Source organism: Schistocerca piceifrons, chromosome 4 (assembly GCF_021461385.2).
Source record: "Schistocerca piceifrons isolate TAMUIC-IGC-003096 chromosome 4, iqSchPice1.1, whole genome shotgun sequence".
NCBI classification, from domain to species: domain Eukaryota; kingdom Metazoa; phylum Arthropoda; class Insecta; order Orthoptera; family Acrididae; genus Schistocerca; species Schistocerca piceifrons.
Window position 1 is genome coordinate 85,469,514 of NC_060141.1, and position 19,651 is coordinate 85,489,164.

General features: G+C 42.8%; 1 protein-coding gene across 1 annotated transcript; it reads left to right on the forward strand.

The window, feature by feature from the left end:
* Positions 1-2,488: 2,488 nt before the first annotated feature.
* LOC124796328 (acanthoscurrin-2-like) lies at positions 2,489-15,536 on the forward strand. Its single transcript, XM_047260458.1, has 4 exons — positions 2,489-2,507; positions 5,029-5,080; positions 12,569-13,015; positions 15,306-15,536. The coding sequence occupies exons 1-4, from the start codon at positions 2,502-2,504 to the stop codon at positions 15,317-15,319; spliced, it is 519 nt and encodes a 172-aa protein (XP_047116414.1). The 5' UTR covers positions 2,489-2,501; the 3' UTR covers positions 15,320-15,536.
* The last annotated feature ends 4,115 nt before the right edge of the window (positions 15,537-19,651 follow it).

Consider the following 19,651-nt stretch of genomic DNA (forward strand, 5'->3'; position numbering starts at 1 on the left):
GAGCGCGCCCCTATTACATCAATACAGAATCTGATACTGTAGTACGACAGCGCGTGTTGTGGGCATTGTTACCTCATCCTGCCTTAGATCTGCAGATACAGAATGCTTTTATATTTATTTGTCCGCCCTGATAGATTAGTGGTCAGCGCGGCGGTCTGTCACGCCAAGGGACCCGGTTTCGATTCCCGGCTGGGTCGGAGATTTTCTCCGCTCATGGTCTGGGTGTTGTGTTGTCCTCATTATCATTTCATCATCATCAGTAGAAGGCAACGGGCATGCGGTAGACCTTTCTGACGAGGCTTCCCACATGACAAGACCTGCCGTAAGGCTGACCACAAAGAAAATGGTATTTATTTTATGAATAAAATACAGTCTAGGTAGCTAAATAAAAGCTTTTATTTATTACGGTTTCGGCATTTGCTATTATAACATATCGAAAAAACTTTGAACTGGAGAAACAAGGGTCACTGCCAGTATTAAACATTTAATATTGACACTGACGCACATTTCTCAAGCTGAAAGCTTTTTGATGCTTGATGTTGCCAAATGTCGAAACTTCGTAAGAAAGTCGTCATGATTACGGACTCATATCGAGAATTTATTTCCTGTGATAATAAATTAAACATTAATGTTTAATTTCTTACGACACTTCCTAGTAGAAACGGTCAATGTGATGTGACTGAGAGAAAACGTCTCTGACACTGTTGTATTTGTAAATGTGCAGTCTTTGTGATAACTTCACATGTAGCAAATTCTTTTTGGTGTGTGTGTGTGTGTGTGTGTGTGTGTGTGTGTGTGTGTGATTGTGGTGCTTTGCACAATATGCTGATGTACAAACTACATAAGTGCTGGATATACCGGGTGATCAGAAAGTCAGTATAAATTTGAAAACTTAATAAACCACAGAATAATGTAGATAGAGAAGTAAAAATTGACACACATGCTTGGAATGACATGGGGGTTTTATTAGAACAAAATAAAAAAAAATCACAAAATGTCTGACGGATGGCGTCGTTTGGTGATGATCGTGTGCTCAGCCGCCACTTTCGTCATGCTTGGCCTCCCAGGTCCCCAGACCTCAGTCTGTGAGATTATTGGCTTTGGGGTTACCTGAAGTCGCAAGTGTATCGTGATCGACCGACATCTCTAGGGATGCTGAAAGACAACATCCGACGCCAATGCCTGACCATAACTCCGGACATGCTTTACAGTGCTGTTCACAACATTATTTCTCGACTACAGCTACTACTGAGAAATGATGGTGGACATATTGAGCATTTCCTGTAAAGAACATCGTCTTTTCTTGGTCTTACTTTGTTATGCTAATTATTGATATTCTGATCAGATGAAGCGCCATCTGTCGGACATTTTTTGAACTTTTGTATTTTTTTTTTGTCTAACAAAACCCCATGCCAATCCAAGCATGTGTGTCAATTTGTACCTCTCTATCTGCATTATTCAGTGATTTATTCAGTTTTCAAATTTATACTGAGTTTTTGATCACCCGATATTTTGGAATATGCGAAAAATACAATCCTGCAACTTCGCAACAAAATCGCGCGGAATGTTCGACGGCAACAACACATCAAAAATACTTCGCCACAGTGGAAGAATAAAAATCGAAAATGTAAAGCGTATCTTGAAAATCATGTGGACAGGACAACCGTCTGATGATGAACTTGCCAGTTCGATACCTAAATAAACAGCAGTATTAATAGTGGCTGGTTGCTGTCTTCTTCTTTGTAACAATTAACCTACGTTAATTGTACACAGCCACGGTCTCACCATGTCAGTTTTAGACAAAATAAGATTTTAAAGTACTCTTCTTTTCCCTGGTTTCACTGCAGTTTCTGAGAGCGGGCAATGTACGGCCAAAACAAACACGATTGACATCGTGTCCTGTGACAGCGCCTAGAAGAAATAAAAAGCATTGTGTATTTACCGGTGTTTCGTAGTAATTTACCAGATGTCAGTCCACCATCACAAGTTGCTTCAGGAAAATATGGTGGTGGCTGCTTATCGTATCCGTGCGTGTGTCACGTTTGCAATAACATCGGCGTCGGCGGGATGATAAACTTTAATCGGCGGTCACAGTCACAGTGCTAGACGTAAACGGCAGCAAACGCTGCGCGAGGCGAGTAGGGTGACGGTCTGTCTCGGCTGACGCCACCGACTGACGGGAGCGCCGGAGACCACCGCACGCTGACGCCGGTACTCGGGTAGGAGCAGCGCACTGCCAGCTGTCGGCGAGAAGTGCTCGGCGGGCAGGAGGATCGACCCTACGCTGACCCGTGAGCCGGCGCGTCTGCAGTGCCCGCGGCGTCGGGGCCCGGGGCCCGCCGAGAGCGAGAGTGCGTGCTGGAGGGGGGGGGGGGGGGGGGGGGGGCGAGACTGTGCACCTTCACTTTTCATTCAGGGGTCCGCGGCTGCTCTCTCCGGCGCCTATAAAAGCGCCGCCAGCCGCTGGCAAAGGCACGAGTCCCATCACAACAGACGCAGACATGAAGGTAAGCAGCCGCTGTGGCTCAGTGGGGTAGCGGTTTCCGACATTCGTAGTTCGAAGCCCGGCGGCGTGCTATCGCTAACTACACCTACGGAGGGTACCCTACCCTGTTCCTTTTCGGTTTGTGGACAGGGCGAGTAATACTATAAGCTTCAATGTTTCTCTCATCTTCTCGTCGTGATAATTTCGTGAGACTTATGCGGGACCAAGTAACGTGTTGTCCGGCCCTTCTTGGAACGTACCGACTCGGTATTAGTGTGATGTCACCGCCAAACACCACACTTGCTAGGTGGTAGCCTTTAAATCGGCCGCGGTCCGTTAGTATACGTCGGACCCGCGTGTCGCTACTATCAGTGAGTGCAGGTCTAGTCTAGAGAGACTCCCTAGCACTCGCCGCAGTTGGACAGCCGACTTTGCTAGCGATGGTTCACTGTCTACATACGCTCTCATTTACAGAGACGACAGTCTAGCATAGCCTTCAGCTACGTCATTTGCTACGACCTAGCAAGGCGCCATATTCTTCAATAATGTATTCTGAACTGATAATATTGTGAATCATGCACCGTCAAGAGCGACGTTCATCATTAATGGATTAAAGTTAAGTATCAAACTAATTACATCCGCTTTCTGAATTCTAATTCCTTGTCATATTCCAGACCTCACGCCAGCCTGCTTGAGCTAAAACGCGTGCATTTCGGCCTCCTCTAGTAACACGGTGTTGGCTCTTCTGCCAACACAACAATTAGCATAGTAAAGCTCCCTGTCAATGTCTGCCACTGGAGCTTGTTGACCTTGTCCGCTCTCGCTAACTAAACGATTCCTTTACGAAGCGGGTCTGTCCTAGTTGAATCTTCTCTATCTGTCCCCACAACTCCGTCCAGTAAGAGTCCCCGTCTGGCGAAGAATCCGTGTACTATTGTTTTGTAAATCACCTCTTTCTTGGATATACTACGTTCCCCTAAGATTCTTCCAATGAACCTCAGTCTGACATAATCGCTTTCCTACAACTAGTTTTAAATGTTCATTTCACTTTAGGTACATGAGAGCGGCTATTTCCAGATGTTTTACCGTACGTTCTGTTTACAGTCATTTGCTGCTAATAAAATGACGGAAAAGTAATAGATCACGTTGCCTGACTTATATTTACAGTCAGTGTCAACTTCAAGATTCTGCACTAGTCGTCGATCATCTGGAGGTCTTCCTGTATTTCTTATTTCCCTCGACGCCTGGCTTTGCATGAAACATCTGTGATAAGCGGTATATATATATATATATATATATATATATATATATATATATATATATATACTGAAGCGCCTAGAACCGCTCGGCCACTCTGGCCGGCGCATGAAACAGTAACGGGAAACTAACCGACGCTTTTCATCTACCCTTGACGTCGCATGAAAGACGCGATAAGCAGTATTTATTTGGGCTCACTGCAAATACACATTGCACAAAACGAAATTGCAAACATTTGCCGATACTCTAGTGAAAATGCAGATGACGACTATTAGGAAGGACACCCTATACATCGTAAACAGTAACTGCGCAGAGTAAAACGAGTATGTAAAATGTTTCATTGATCTTATTGGAATGTAGGGTCCAAGATGAATTACTCTCGAACGGAACGAAGAAACCTCTGACGAAACGTGCATCTCTCGTTTCACTGTTCTCTATCTCTTCCATGAAGGCGTGCGGTGAAATGCTTCAGACTAATGAACATTATTCAAGTCTAGGTCAACAAAGCGTTTCGTAAATGGATTCGATTGAGTATTCTTCATTACTCACTTCATCTACTTACGTAATCTTCATCGTACTGTATGAACATATCTAGAAAAATTACATAATTTCTAGCATGTACTGTTTACAATTCACGGTTCACATGAAAATATGGCTAACTGGAGACAAATTATTTTCAGAAAAGACTTGATTCAGGAAATCTTTTCTTGTTGTTGCAAAAATGCTTTTTATCAGTCATTTTGCTTTACAAATAGCAAAAATAGTGTGTCTCACTTGTTAGTGCAATGCACACGAACTCATCTGATTTGACTGGAATAAATTCGGTTACCCGTGTTTTACTTTTGTTCCCCCCATTTGATGTATCAAGTCCTTTATCGGCTAACGGTAATTCTTCCTCTACATTTCTGCTCTTCTGCTCTTGATATATACAGATTTAATAACATGAACGAAAGGCTACTGTCTTGCCTGTACTACTACTTTCCTCTCATCTCCTTCGAGACTTATGATTGGGATCTTGTATCTGTACAAGTTGGAGAAAATTTTTCGCTCCTTGTAATGACATCTGTGCCTTCATTATTTTGAAAAAAATATGTTTCGACCATAATTGTCAAAAGCTGTTTCAACATTTACTGTATTCTATTTTAGTCCTTTTTGAAGGTAAATGATTTATCCACACTCACAAATGTTATTAATTGCTATTGTCGTAGTAACGAAAATGGTGAGTTTTCGGCAGACTGTCACATCTGTGATCTGAGACTGAGAGATTGTTCTGCTGTTTGTTTCAGGGGCTGTGTGTGGCAGCGCTGGTCCTTGTGATCAGCTCCGAGGCGCTGGGAGGTGAGTACTGTAGTTCGTGTACGTGTGGGTGTAAGTGCACGAGTGTGTTTTGTGCTCGATCTGCATCTTGTGCATAGCTCGAGGCGCTATGTGGTTTGTGTGATCAAGTATTATAAATGGTCTAACAGATGTCTGATCTGTCGCAGAGTTCGGTCGCCAAATTGGGTGGACATTGAATCGTTCGTTTCGTAGGTACTTCTTCATCAGAAATGTGCGTTTCTGCAGCTGCTCGTAGTAGGCTGTACTGATATGTTGTTGATGTGGTTGATGTGTTGCAGAAGAGATGGGGTTGTGTGCAGCTTTTGACACTGGGATTGGTGATATAGTGTGTCGTGATGGGTTCTGGTGAGGGGGGGGGGGGGGGGAAAGAAGGAAGGATAGCGTGTAGATTCTCCTATGTATACGAAAACTGTTGTCAATATCTAAATGAACGGAAGTAGTCTGCCCCCCACTGAATCGATACAGTATGTCGAATGCAAAACTGATGTATGATTAACACTGCAATTGCACATGAGTTGGCTAGTAATGTTTGTGATTATGGATTCTAGCTGCAATCATTAGTTATATCGTCTTCTGAAGGGGCCAGAACTGACAGTCATGGTGAAGATAAATATATGGGAAACGGGCATACTTCTACGACATTCCAACAGTTTGCAGCTCATCGAATTTTTACAAAAGTAAACAATACGTACCATCCCTGACACAATACATATGCGAGTTGTCGAAGAGAATTACTTTACGTCTCAAACTGAAGAAACATATGACTCTTCCCCAAACCTAATGTTGGACGCTCACATTATCGCGTAATCACACTTTCAAGCAGAACTATCTGCTCTTCTTTGTAACGGCGATTTCTAACGGCTGCTTGGTGACGTGCGAGTCGGACAGGGAGGTTTGAATCTCTGTGTTGGAATATTTTGTCGTCGCCAATATTCGTCCGGTAAATGGAGGTTCCTGTATAATTTTTTTTTTTTTTTTTTTTTTTTTTTTTTTTTTTTTTTTTTTTGACCCATTCGATAAACTCGGCGGCCTCCAAGGTGCCATTCGGGAGAAGTAGGCTAAGCGCTGGCATCAGGTTTCACGCTTCTTACTTATGTATACAACACAGAAATGACATCAGAGTATACACACACCCATTCCAGACATCCACACTCAACAGATACATGTAAGACACGATTCCTTTTACCGCAAGTAAGGGATCATTGTGTGCCAAGGAAACAGACACTTCACCTTCTCCTCGTCTTCTCGCTGTCAACAATGCCATACGTTACTTTCTTTTACTTGACGCCTATTTTAATACACCGAGGTATGTTGTAAGACGCACACGCTATGTCTTTATCTAATTTTGTGCCTTGGAAACATTCTTACGCTCAACTGGAAAATTAATCACAATTACGCTAGCTTTCCGTCAGACTCTTTCACTGTTGTATGATTCTGGTCTGCCACTTTGTCCTTTCCAAGATATTTAATCGATTATAAATGTTAACAGTTGAATATTAATTCCTATTTTGCTGTCTCTGAGTAGATTACGGTATCGCCAATAATCGGGATTGATGTACGGGACTCCAACTTGAAGAAAAACTGCAGTTTAACTTACTTAGGACCTTTACATTGTTTTCGAACGAATGGTTTCAAATATTCAAATAGTATAATCACATGATTGCGAAAATTAGTCTTCGGGCTATGCCACTAGATTCCATAAGGGATTTGTAGCATCATTGTCTGATAGTATAAAAATGCGTGTTTAGACAGGTAGGAAAATATTCTTCCTTAGGAAGTATGACAGGAAACAGATGCCAGATTATTAATCTCTGGGAAGGAAAATGTGGCGTATCAATGGATGAAATTCGTTGTTCGATACAGATGTACGAACTATAGTTCTTTAGCCGTATTAGAAAGCTGCCGCGTAAGCCAATAATATCTCACTGAATTAAACGATATAAAATGATCCTTATTTAACAAATTCTGAATCAAGCTAAAATGAACGCCAGGTAAACATTGCTAGAAGCCTTCAATGACTTCGAAACTAAAATTTTATCCTCATATCTGATGAAAATCATTAGAATTTTTAATTTTACGGTGTTTCGGTAAAGGGATAGGTTCACTTGTTTATGAATGAAATAAATAAAGACAGAGAGAAGGCTAAAACACTGACTTCCAAACAGTGTCACTTCGTGAGATTGCAGTACGGTTTTTCCTTTTAAGCATCATACCAACACCGAAGTTACACCATGTTGATAGATGATTGCGAAGAAGGAAATCATGCAAAATTGTTCGACAGACGAAAGATAACTGGGCCTGATATGATAGCTTTACCATTTTACATAATGTGAAATAATTTACTCCCCACCTAGTACCTGTTTATTTTAGGTTCAGTCAGTGACGGAATTCGTGGTACTCGTCATATGCTAGGTGAACAGTTTTACTGTCTGTTACACAACATAAGAAGCTAGCAGCTGCGGTGCTACCAACATACTGCCAACACACATGTGACTGTAGAGGACCTTACACGAAACAAAAAAGTGAAATGCCAACGGCACCGAAGTCATGAGCTAAGAAAAACGAATTTGAAGCAAAAATGCTTGAAAAAAGGCCCACTTTCTTCTGTCAGAAAACATGGGAGGAACGTCGCAACCAGTAATATAAATGTTCTTCCGATGCACGTTTTTTGTAGGATGTGATGCGTGTGTCGTAAGCGGATGTGCCAGCTGATCCCCAATTTTATTTTGGCACTGCGTTTTGTGCTCTTGACTGTTGACACATGCTTTTCAACATCTCTTTCTGCGTAGTTTCAGTGAATGGAGGTAGTAACACGACTTATGATGCTGTTCAGTCAAATTTCTTGACTGGATTCATGATGCCTACATAACATGGAATGACGGGTAGCAAACTATCGTCATTAACACTGCAAGCTGGGCTAGACTGGTCACATCAGAGTGAGGAGTTGGACGTTCGGTGGTCGCTAAAGCTGTAAGCAGGTAACGTGAGCATTGGGTATGAGATATGGGGTTGTGTAGTTCCGTATCTAATACAGTCAACCAGTCACTTCGTGAGTTAACAAAATTACTGAGAAACCAATACTAACGTGTTCGTGAATCTTAGAGCATCCGTTCCACTTAGCAGAGACGACAGTTGCTGATCCCATAGCGTGTTCGGCCTTTCGCGACCAGAGGCATTTATCTTCCCGCCGACAGGACCCGGCAGCCTTCCTAAAAGAGGGAAAAGAAAAATCGTTGGAGTGCAGCAGTGCGGGAGGGGGATGGGATGAGCGCTCTCTCATGAGAGACGGTAGATACCCGGATACGCGGGTTGTAGGATGGGAGATACGGGCGGTGGAGGGAAGAGAGCTTAAAGCTCCGCTCCTGGGCTTTTACCCGCACTTTAATGAAAATTGATTGCCTGATCGGGTTAGCCGACCTTTTAAGCTTTCAAGACGCATCGAGCCGGAGGAAGGGGTCGGTATTCGACACGTCCCTATTATCGCTCAGGCCCTCGTAGGCGCATGCGCAGTGGCGCGCACACGAGCACTTTCACCGGACACGGCGCATCACGATCATTCCCGAGACTAGAGTTTACCCGCGTCCCGCTATTCAAAGCCAGTCGGGGCCCCTAGCTGTGTCCGCTCCCAGAGGAGACTGCAGATGATTTCACGCGTATTGTCTCGGTTGCAGACGTCGTTTCCTGCTTCGCAATGCTGAAGCAGTGTTTCGACCACTTTATCAGCAGCCATCTTCAGGTAAACGTAGCGAGTAATAAGTTTGAAGAATAATTGTTAAGCTGCTATCTGTACGAGGGACAGGCTTGTTATTGGTTTCAACAGGCCTCTAACTAGCGCAACAGCATCCTGTAGTGGAAAATTTTCTTTGAAAATTATTCGAGATCAGAATATCAAGCCGACTTCATGAAATAAGTTCGTGGCTTGTGGAAAATAATTTGATGCTAAATCACAGTAAGACTCAGTTCTTACAGTTTCTAACTCACAATTCAACAAGAACTGATATTTTGATCAGACAGAATGGGTATATTATAAGAGAGACGGAACAGTTCAAGTTCCTAGGCGTTCGGATAGATAGTAAGCTGTTGTGGAAAGCCCATGTTCAGGATCTTGTTCAGAAACTAAATGCTGCTTTATTTACCATTAGAACAGTATCTGAAATAAGTGACAGTTTAACACGAAAAGTAGTCTACTTCGCATATTTTCATACACTTATGTTGTATGGTATTATTTTTTGGGGTAATTCTTCTGATTCAAAAAGGGTAGTTTTTGCTCAAAAACGGACTGTTCGAGCTATATGTGGTGTAAGTTCGAGAACCTCTTGTCGACCCCTACTCAATAGTCTGGGAATTCTGACATTGCCCTCACAGTATATATTTTCTTTAATCTCGTTTGTTGTTAGCAATATTAGCTTATTCCCAAGAGTTAGCAGTTAATACTAGGCAGAAATCAAATCTGCATGTGGAATCCACTTCCTTGACTCTTGTGCAGAAAGGAGTGCACTATTCTGCTGCATTCATTTTCAATTAGCTACCACAATAACTCAAAAATCTTAGCAGTAGCCCAAATGCTTTTAAGTCTAAACTGAAGAGTTTTGTCATGGCTCACTCCTTCTACTCTGTCGAGGAGCTCCTGGAAGAGCTGAAAATTTAAGCAAATTCCAGTGTTACATTGTTGATTTTCTTTATTTAAACTTACGAATTGTCACCAGAATACGTTTCTTGTATTTCATTTTATCTGTTTCTACTAACGTGTTATAATTTCATGTATTGACTCGTTACATGACCATGGAGACTTCTCCTTAATTTGGTCCCACGGAACAATAAATAAATAAATAAACACTAGGATGTTACCATAATAAGAATATGTCGATCGCTGATGTATGTGAAGATCATCATATATAGCCACTAATTTTTTGTAATGGCAAATTGAATAAAAAACTACGAAAACATTGCAGGTGGTAACGTAAATAATCATTAAAGTAGTTAATCTATGAAATTAGAGACGATCACGACAAAATTCTAAACCTAACGCCCACTTTCGTAGCCGTGGTCACTAACGCACGCTGTGGAATGGCGCATTACTCGTAAACAAGCCTCTTGGTGGTGGAAGAAATTTTCACCTCCGGTCTTCGACCAGCAAAGGTAGGATAGACGGTAGCGTTGTTCCTGAACACGAGACTTCGAATCAATGCCATGGCTTACATGGCACTATTGACACTATGACAGTTAGCCGTCCGTCGACTGCGGACATCAAGCTTCTCGGTTTACTTGGTGTAGTTCGAGAAAAATTAATTACTTTTTAGAAAGGCATCCAGAAAACGTGTTTACCCTCCGAAGTGCAGCCACAACTGGGAAAGTCCACAAATCCTGAATTTTACACTGTACGGCAGAAAGGAGCTTAATAAGGTCATTCACAGGGCATCTTTCCCCTTCATGGACCTTCCTCACATTTATTTCGCAAAGAACATAAACTGGATCAAACTGCGGACTCCATCTTAACCTGGTGACCGAGCGATGTGAGAAATGTTTTTTCATTCATCGTGTTCTATTTTCATATGTTTGTTACCAATAGCGTTATATCGGGTAACTGTCCGACCTAAACGCACATCATCAGTGAACGTCTTATTTGTACAAGACTGTGGGAGGAGAGGGGAATTCCGTGACACACCGACGGCAAAACCGCAGTTTTCTCGGCTAAGGGTCACATAAGCAGTCTGACACTACTTTGGGTACAGAGCTCCAGCGAGCCACATAGTTGTTGCTAGAAGAAACTGTTACATTTGTGAATTAACTCGCAATAGTGCTGCACATGATTACATTTGACACCTCAAATGTTAACCTGTAAAGATAATATTGTGAATTGCTGACCCGTCAAAAATAAGTTGCAGTTTCTTACAGCACTACTTCTCGGGATTAAAATGTCTTTGCATTCTTCTAGTACCTCCTTCAGGCAGCTTGTATAAAATTCGTTCGGTAAATCGATTACTATCAGTTGCACAGATTTTCGACTCGCAAGTTTCCTTCTGCATCCATGCTGCGGAAGCATCATTGAGGTGTGTGGGAGAAAATTCATCCGGTAGCACTGCCATTTCCATCATTTTCTGTTTAATTCGCTGACGACTGTAGTGAAACCCTCGTAAGAGCTCAGATTTCTCTAATTTTCCTTTCATGGTAATTTCGCGAGTTGTACAGTTTTATATGGCACGTCTCTTTCCAGGAACGCGCACTCTCGCTATTTTAATACTGAACATCCCCGTGGTGCGCAATGCTACTAAACTTTGATGAGCATCTTTCTAATTCTCTCGCACCAACTAAAGCATTCGGTGACGTAGCGCACCGCTCTTCTCTGTATCATGTATATATGGAACCTAGTAATGGCATCAGAATAATGGGCAATGCTCAAAATTCGAATTAGTTAGTTCTCCCAAGTGCCAAGTGTGGATGTCTTTAGCAGTCGAAACGTATCTGTTCTCAAGTTTCACTTCATTTTACCTTCTCGGCCCTGTTTTTATAGAATCCCCTTATAGTCATCCTATCACGCATGCAGTTATAGCATCCATAGCAGACTATTGTCTGTCCTTCTCTCTTTGAGATCTAATATCCACCTTCTTCTTGGCCACTTACTTTCATTAATCCTCAGGAAGAAACCGTACAGAAGTAGATGTTCCTTTCAATAGAGTCTACATCAGTATAGTTCCCTATGGTGTCATTTAGCACATATTTGACGCTAGAGTTGGCACTTCCTCCAGTTGTCCGCCTAGAGGACGCGAATAATCTTTCGCTTTTTTTTTTTTACCACTCTTGATGTGACACATTTAAGAGTCTTAAAATGTTGCGACCATTCAAGAGGTCTTAAAATGTGAAAATTTGAATCTTGAAGTTCAAAGGCCTGATATAATCCTGCGGTTCATTTGTCAGACTTCTCCAATAGCGTCATTATGTTACGAAGCTACAGGACAAAACTTAACCTCTCAATAACCGTGCAATGTTGCACTGGAATCCAGAGGAGAAGGAACTGAAAGCATTTGAAGTCTCGTGGTACCGAAGAATGGCAAAAATAACGCGGATAGACAAAGTACAAAGAGAGAAAGGAAAGAAGTATACGGCAGAAAGCTGTCACAAGAGGGGGCAGGTTAATGGGACATCTAGGAATAGCTAACGTGTGCCTGACAGAAGCAGGTGAAGGGAAAATAGTAGCGAAGATATCGCTAGAATATCCCAGAAATATTTTAGAAGGTGTAGAACTTAGGAAAAAATACAAAGACTAGGACAATACGGGAAAAGATGGATAGTATGAAAACAATCAAAATGATTACTTAAACAAAACAGGTAGAAAATATTAGAATTGGTTCTATTCATGGGATAGGAATGTTACAGTACTGTATAAACTCGAGGGCCTCTTTCCATTCTTAGTGGTACTCGACAGATCACTTAAATACAATTTAAGCTGTTGGTTCTTCGTTGTTACAACCTTCTGTTTTCTTGCTACAGGGTATATCAGCAGTGGAGGCGGCGGCGGCTGGAGAGGTGGTGGCGGCGGAGGTTATGGAGGGGGTGGTTTTGGCGGGGGCAGTTTCGGCGGGGGCGGTTACAGTAAGGGAGGTGGTGGCTTCGGAGGAGGTGGCTTCGGAGGAGGTGGCTACGGAGGCGGTGGACACGGAGGCGGCGGCGGCTTCGGAGGCGGCGGTGGCGGCGGCCCCACCATCATCAAGATCATCAAGCTGAGCGGAGGCGGTGGCGGCGGAGGCTACGGAGGTGGTGGTGGTTTCGGAGGGGGCGGCAAGGGAGGCTTTGGAGGCGGTGGCTTCGGAGGCGGAGGCTACGGAGGCGGCGGCGGCGGATACGGAGGCGGCGGACACGGGGGTGGCGGCGGATGGAGGGTCAGTAGCGGTGGCTGGTCCGGCGGCGGCGGCGGATGGAACGGCGGCGGTGGCGGCGGTAAGTTGCCAGCTCCACCACAGTTCGTCAGTAACATTTCATCAACATCGCCACATAAACTCCGCAAACTTTCTTCCAGTGCTTCGCCGAAGGGACTTGTAACATTGTTAATCCCAGTCTGCCATATGGAATGCCTGTATAGAGCCACACTTTGTGTTAGAAAAGCGTTCAGTACTGGATCACACCATTGACCACGAACCGAGATTCCATAGTACGGAGTCTCTTCTCGAATATGTGACTGAATCGAGGCATTACGTTATACTGGACTACAAAAAATCCACAGGCGCGAACAAAACATCGGATGTCACCCAAGGAAGAGTTTTCAATGTACAAATTCATCAGAGAGGATCAGCAGCACTACAATACTCTGAAAATAATTGCACTTAGGCTCGTGAATGGCAGCCCTTTTATAATGCGTATAAATGTGGACTAATTCACAAAACGAAGGTAAACAAATCTGTAGTAGGTAGTTACAAGATCAGTGGTGAACGACTTGAACGCATCACATCGTGTTACCGTTCAGGGATAATAGAAGAGATATGAGATAAGACGACCGTGTAAAATAGATTTTCATAAAGGCAAATGTAAGGCTTGTTGAAAGGGGTCTGAAAAAAGTAATGCATTTGTAAAGAAAGTCGCACCATGAATCTAGTGTCTTGTTCCAGTGTTTGGAGTCCGTGTACGGTAGGCAAGATATATAGAAGTCGAATGAATTAAGAGACGTTTTGCTAAGACTATACAATATTTTGTACAGCTAATACGAAATTGTAACAGAACTAATCGTCGAGCTTAAACCGGAATCCTTTGGAAGAAAGACGGAGTAGTTCTTGGAAAATCGTGTTGGGTAGATTTAGACAAACTGTATTTAATGATGACTGTGCGACAATTATGCTGTCACGAACGTATATCACGCTGAGTGATGTTAAGAAAACGATCAGAGATAATAGGGCGCGTACAGAGGTACTTAAGCCGTCTTTTCTACCTCATCCAGAATAGAATAGGAAAAAAATCGATAGTGTTGGTGCATGTACCGTCCGCTATGCGCCGTACGGCAGAAGTAAATGTCTGCGATAAAAATAATTTCTGTTCGTTATCCTTGTGGTTTGTATGTGAGATGCTGGATCTATGATAGTACAGGGTTTCACTAGAACAAAGTACTTAGGTTATGCCGATCTTTTACTGCCGTAGCAATGCGCCTATCAATCACGTCTATTTGAGGATGGGCCAGCATACTGAAGTGATACGCTAGAATGTGTTGCAGTGATGTTGTGTCTGATTTGCTTGATTGAAGGATCGCATTAAGAATTCTCACAGCAAATCTGAGTAATCTACTGATTTCCCACTTGCAAACTCTTTTATATCACTTCATAGCGTCACTTCTAGATATTTTAAAGGTGTGGCTAGATCTAACGTTCACTACTCATAGTGTTACATGAAAACTTTGGATTCCTTCATTTACAAAACTCTAAATGTTTGTTATTCGTCTCGGAATCATGCTATCATCAACTTCATTTGAAGCTGTGCAAGTAAAAGTATCGTGTTTCAGTGCTTATTGAAAGCCTTCTGAAACTACTTAGTTTCGGCGGTTTGTGTACCGGAATAGCTGCTTATTTATTAAAATATCTCTTTAGCTGGTCTCGTGACTCTAAAGTTGCCGACATTCCCCACGACGTACGAACATTGGGCATCCAATCAAGGACTGAACCCTACATCACTCCTAAAAGCTACACCACTGTACAGAGACACTACTTAGCAGTTGTGATGAGACAGCAGAACGCTGGCAACAAGGTGTTTCATGAACCTTTATTATATCCTTGTTTCTTCACCTTTGCTCCTCGATCCACACACATTCTAAAGAAATCATTTAATCCAGACGCTGCTGAAAACAATTCACATTCCGACTACTGTGCCTTAACGGCCTGGAGAGGTAAATAATGTGTGTGCATTTGTGTGTGTGTGTTTATATACCACCGCTGCGTCAAATGTCTGATAGGTCATACGCGATAAAGGAACGCATGTAGCGATTCAGTGTCCGAACACGACAGCTGCATAAGTCTGCTACGGGAGAGCAACGACTACGGTAGTTTGCTACACTTTAACGTTACACCTCTTTGATGATTTTTCCAATGCACCGACGTGCATAAAAGCACGTGTTTAATTGTCCAGTGGATAACAGCTGAAAGCCACTTTTCTTGTAATTTACAGTCTTCCCGTAAAACAGACGGGCTTGAAGGTGTGGGTTACTTCTAGAATGTGTAAAATCCATTGGTGACTGTCTTTCGGTTTGCAGGTGGTTGGTGGTAATGAGCTGCTTTAACGCGGCGCCGACGCGTCCCGAGAAGAGCCGAGCTCCACCGAAGAGCTGCACGACACTCGCCGAAGCCGAGTCCCGTTATCCACCCTGCGGCGACGAGACACGTCGTGCGCCGTCTTGTACATTGCGTAAATCGTTTCAAAATTCTGTACACTTTGTATTCTGGCAATATATGTTACATTAAAATTTTGTACCACCATTTCTAAATCTGACTTTTTCTGTGCGAGAACCCAGTGCCCTGTAGCAGAACATTCTGTGTCAACGTGGAATGCACGAGCTTAATAGAGCAAGTCTATTAGATGTCCTGAAAATCAATTATAACAATACTAAAATGATTTATAAATAGCAAACTGAATAAAAATACAAGTTTTAAAAAAATGGTTCAAATGGCTCTGAACGCTACGGGACTTAACATCTATGGTCATGAGTCCCCTAGGACTTAGAACTACTTAAACCTCACTAACCTAGGGACATCACACAACACCCAGTCATCACGAGGCAGAGAAAAATACAAGTTTACAACGATATCATAGAACAGTTTGGCGAGGGCGCCAACTGGATGCACAGTAAACTAAATAAAGAGAAGACAATTAATAAGTTGCTGTGGTGGCACATGGCACAGAGCCATGGGCTTTAAATTCGAAAAACGGTTTAGAGAGCTAGGGTTACTCAGCAAGAAACGAGGAGATGCTTCTTCAGAATTAGAGACTGAATTTAGGTACTCTGAGTCTTTACCACACAGCTGGACATGGCCTAATGAGGCAATATTACGTATTCATAATCTCAATACAATGACAGCAGTAGATAGCATAGCAACATCATGGTGCACATTTGGTGACACGTAACCCTCAGATGCATAGTGACTGATTTGTATAGTGGTCGCTTCTAAGAGACACGAAGTGAGAGCAAGGTCAAGTACATTTGAAAGACAATAAATCTTACTAAAATGGTATGGACACGGGGATCCGATAATGGTAAGCTGCCAAGCCCACACTCAGCAAAATAACATTTCTCAATTTATTTCACACCAACAATTTTAGATAGGGTATACGCTGGCAAGTTGAGCAAATTTGATTAATAAATGAAACAACAGTAAGATAAGTAAATCGCATGAAATATCAAAATACTTTCCGTTGAAAGGTCACTGTGCCCCAGCATTAAATTAATTCAGAACAAGTAACCTGAATTCCAGTAACAAGATTTAAATTACAATCCACAACATAATAAGCATACCAAAACAGCAGTCCACCAGCCGAAGAAGGAAATGAGAGAGATCCTGAAAAATTTAGTTTAGAAGCCGATAAAATATATACATTCGCCATAGGTCTCAATAGGCCTTCCCATCAGACTTAGACAGGTCTAATGAAACAATAAGGATTTTGAGCTCTCAAACAGAAACAAACTATATTACTACAAATTCAAAAACTCTTAACAGGATTGCATATAATTTAACCGACGGAACCAAGTTGCTGCTTTTTATAAATCAAGGGCATAAATCGGTTTATGATATCAGTGTTCCAGTAACTCAATTGACTACACGGTCACCTTGGTCCACTTATACACATTTAAACCGACTGACAGCTAATACCTAGGGACCCACAGCTGGGGAATCCTCAAAAGCCACCATAATAACTTTACCACATTTAACAACCACCTCAGCCACTTCAAAACAGTGGACCTCGCGGAAAGATTCCAACAAAGGATGCAATATGTATAGATTAAATTAAAAATAAATCACACGGGCTCACTGGTTAGTGCTGGCACTCCCTTTGGAATCTTATTAAAAATGACACGTTAATTTAACGTATTATACTACAATAGTTGGCACCTGATTTATAAACATCAAACACAGAACCAATTTTCGCCGAATGCGAATTATGGGGCATCAGATCTCCCACGATCACCATCAAGATCTACCCACACATTTCGTTTGGTACAAGTAACCTCCATCAAGACGTAACATGGCAGGCAGAGCCTCACGATTATCTTCCGCTATATGAATGATGATTCCAGAATGAAATTTTCACTCTGCAGCGGAGTGTGCGCTAATATGAAACTTCCTAGAAGATTAAAACAGTGTGCCGCACCGAGATTCGAACTCGGGACTTTTGCCTTAAGCGACTAAATCGTATACCAACTGAGCTACCCAAGCACTTCTCAGGCTCCGTCCCCACAGCTTTAATTCCACCAGTACCTCGTCTCCTACCTTCTAAACTTCACAGAAGCTCTTCTGTGAACCTTGCAGAACTAGCACTCCTGGAAGAAAGGATATTGCGGAGACATGGCTTCGCCACAGCCTGGGGGACTTTTCCAGCATGAGATTTTCACTCTACAGCTGAGTGTGCGGTGATATGAAACTTCCTGGCAGATTAAAACTGTAAGCCGTGCTTGGGTAGGTCAGTTGGTAGAGCACTTGCCCGCGAAAGGCAAACGTCCCGAATTCGAGTCTGCGTACGGCACACAGTTTTAATCTGCCAAGAAGTTTCATGGATGATGAAGTCCGCCACAATGATCTCACAGCAGGTACATCATAGTGGACTGCTTTCGGGACAGGATGAGGACCTGAATCCGCCGCGTGGAAATGTTCCAGACCAGCAATGGAAATGTAACGGGAGAACCGAAGAATTTATATGTGGCTACCAGCCACACAGCCAACTCCAAACTGCGAGAACTTGCCACCTTTCCAAGATGGCAATCTCTGCTGTACGTGGGGTATAATGATGTACTCGCTGCTGCAAGGAGAATATGTGGCCAATGTACTTCCTCAAGCACAGTTCCCCTACAGCGCTAGCGCTCCGTCTTTAAACGGGCACATGAAAAACTTAGCCTTGGAATCTCCATACACCCAAAACAAAGCACCGACGCTAACTTACAAAATATTGATACGAACGTGTCACTTCCTAGGAAACCTGAAAGAGACAAGTTCTTTAGTAGTTCTTGTATTAGGAATGAAAGGGGAGTGTGCCTTCAGAAACTAAGTGGGCTGGCGACGTGGGTGAAGCTGAATGAAGAAGATGCTTTGAAGCCAACCGCCGAAGAAACGGCCAACGGCATTCGAGGTAGAGTAAGAACACTTCCAGACGGCTAGTGTTACGGAGTACACGTGTCGCACGATTGTCTCCGGGAAATATGAGCCTCTGCTTGAAAGAACTCAAGTTTACCTTCAGTGCGAAATCCATAGTGTTTCCATGACGTTTTATGGAAATGCCATAGACAATTGCTGGAATTCCAACAACATCCGCGCCCCTCCCACGCACTACTTAGGTCCTTGCCATCATCGCAATTCACGCTGCAATATGCAAAAACTTAGCGCACACGTTTCTATCATTTCTTTGTGTCAATAAATTGTTTTGCAGCTTGTGCTTGGGCACACCGATTATGCTTAGGTACGCACGAAACCATTGTGAGGCACGGCCAGAGGAGTGATCTTTTCAGAATCTCGGGGGCTTTCGGCACGATCTCGATTGAGGCACTGCGTGTGGTAATGGAAGTTTTCGCTACAAAGCAGCAGCCTACTGGCTGGACAAGACGTTACCGATAAACGGAAATTAAACAAGCGGAGAAGTTATTTATGGCAGAGAGAATGCCACACAACTGACAAGGGAAGACGAGTCTCTTCTTTCTTCCCCAGTATCCAAGAGTGGATGAATCTGAAGTACATAAATCCAACACAAGGCTTGGTGAACTTTCTCATGGGCCACCGCTCGTATCCTGTGCCTCTCCGCAGGTTTGGGCTAAAACAGGCTGTGGTGTACTCATCTATGGCACCCGAGGATATATCAGATCGACTTTAGCGAATCAGGGAATAGGACTGTTAACATGCAGACAAGCTGACAGGAACTCTATAACCAACATCACAGACGGACTATGGCGAGCACTAAAAGTGGCATATAAACAGGAAAGATCATAAGCTAGAATAAGACAGGATACACATATGACACATCAGCAGTACATAGTACACGACACAGATACAAACACAGACAATGACTCGGATGCTATATCACACACAGGTAGTGAGGACGAGATAAAAAATTAAACATAACAAAAGTAAGCTAAGCTTCTCCAACACTAAATCGAATCAATCTGAAAATATAACTCTCTACATAGTTGGCTGCTATAACATTTCATAGCTTCGAACACTATCTGAAGATGTGATATTTCTTCTAATTTCGCTGCATCAAGTGTGACTGACTCGGAAGTTTTACCGAGCCCTCGCTCCTGATACTGCTGACTGCGACGTTTTAAATAAACTCCCAATCTCCACTGTGACCTTAAGTTCGGAAAAATATTGTAACCTACTTAATCAATATATTATTAATTAT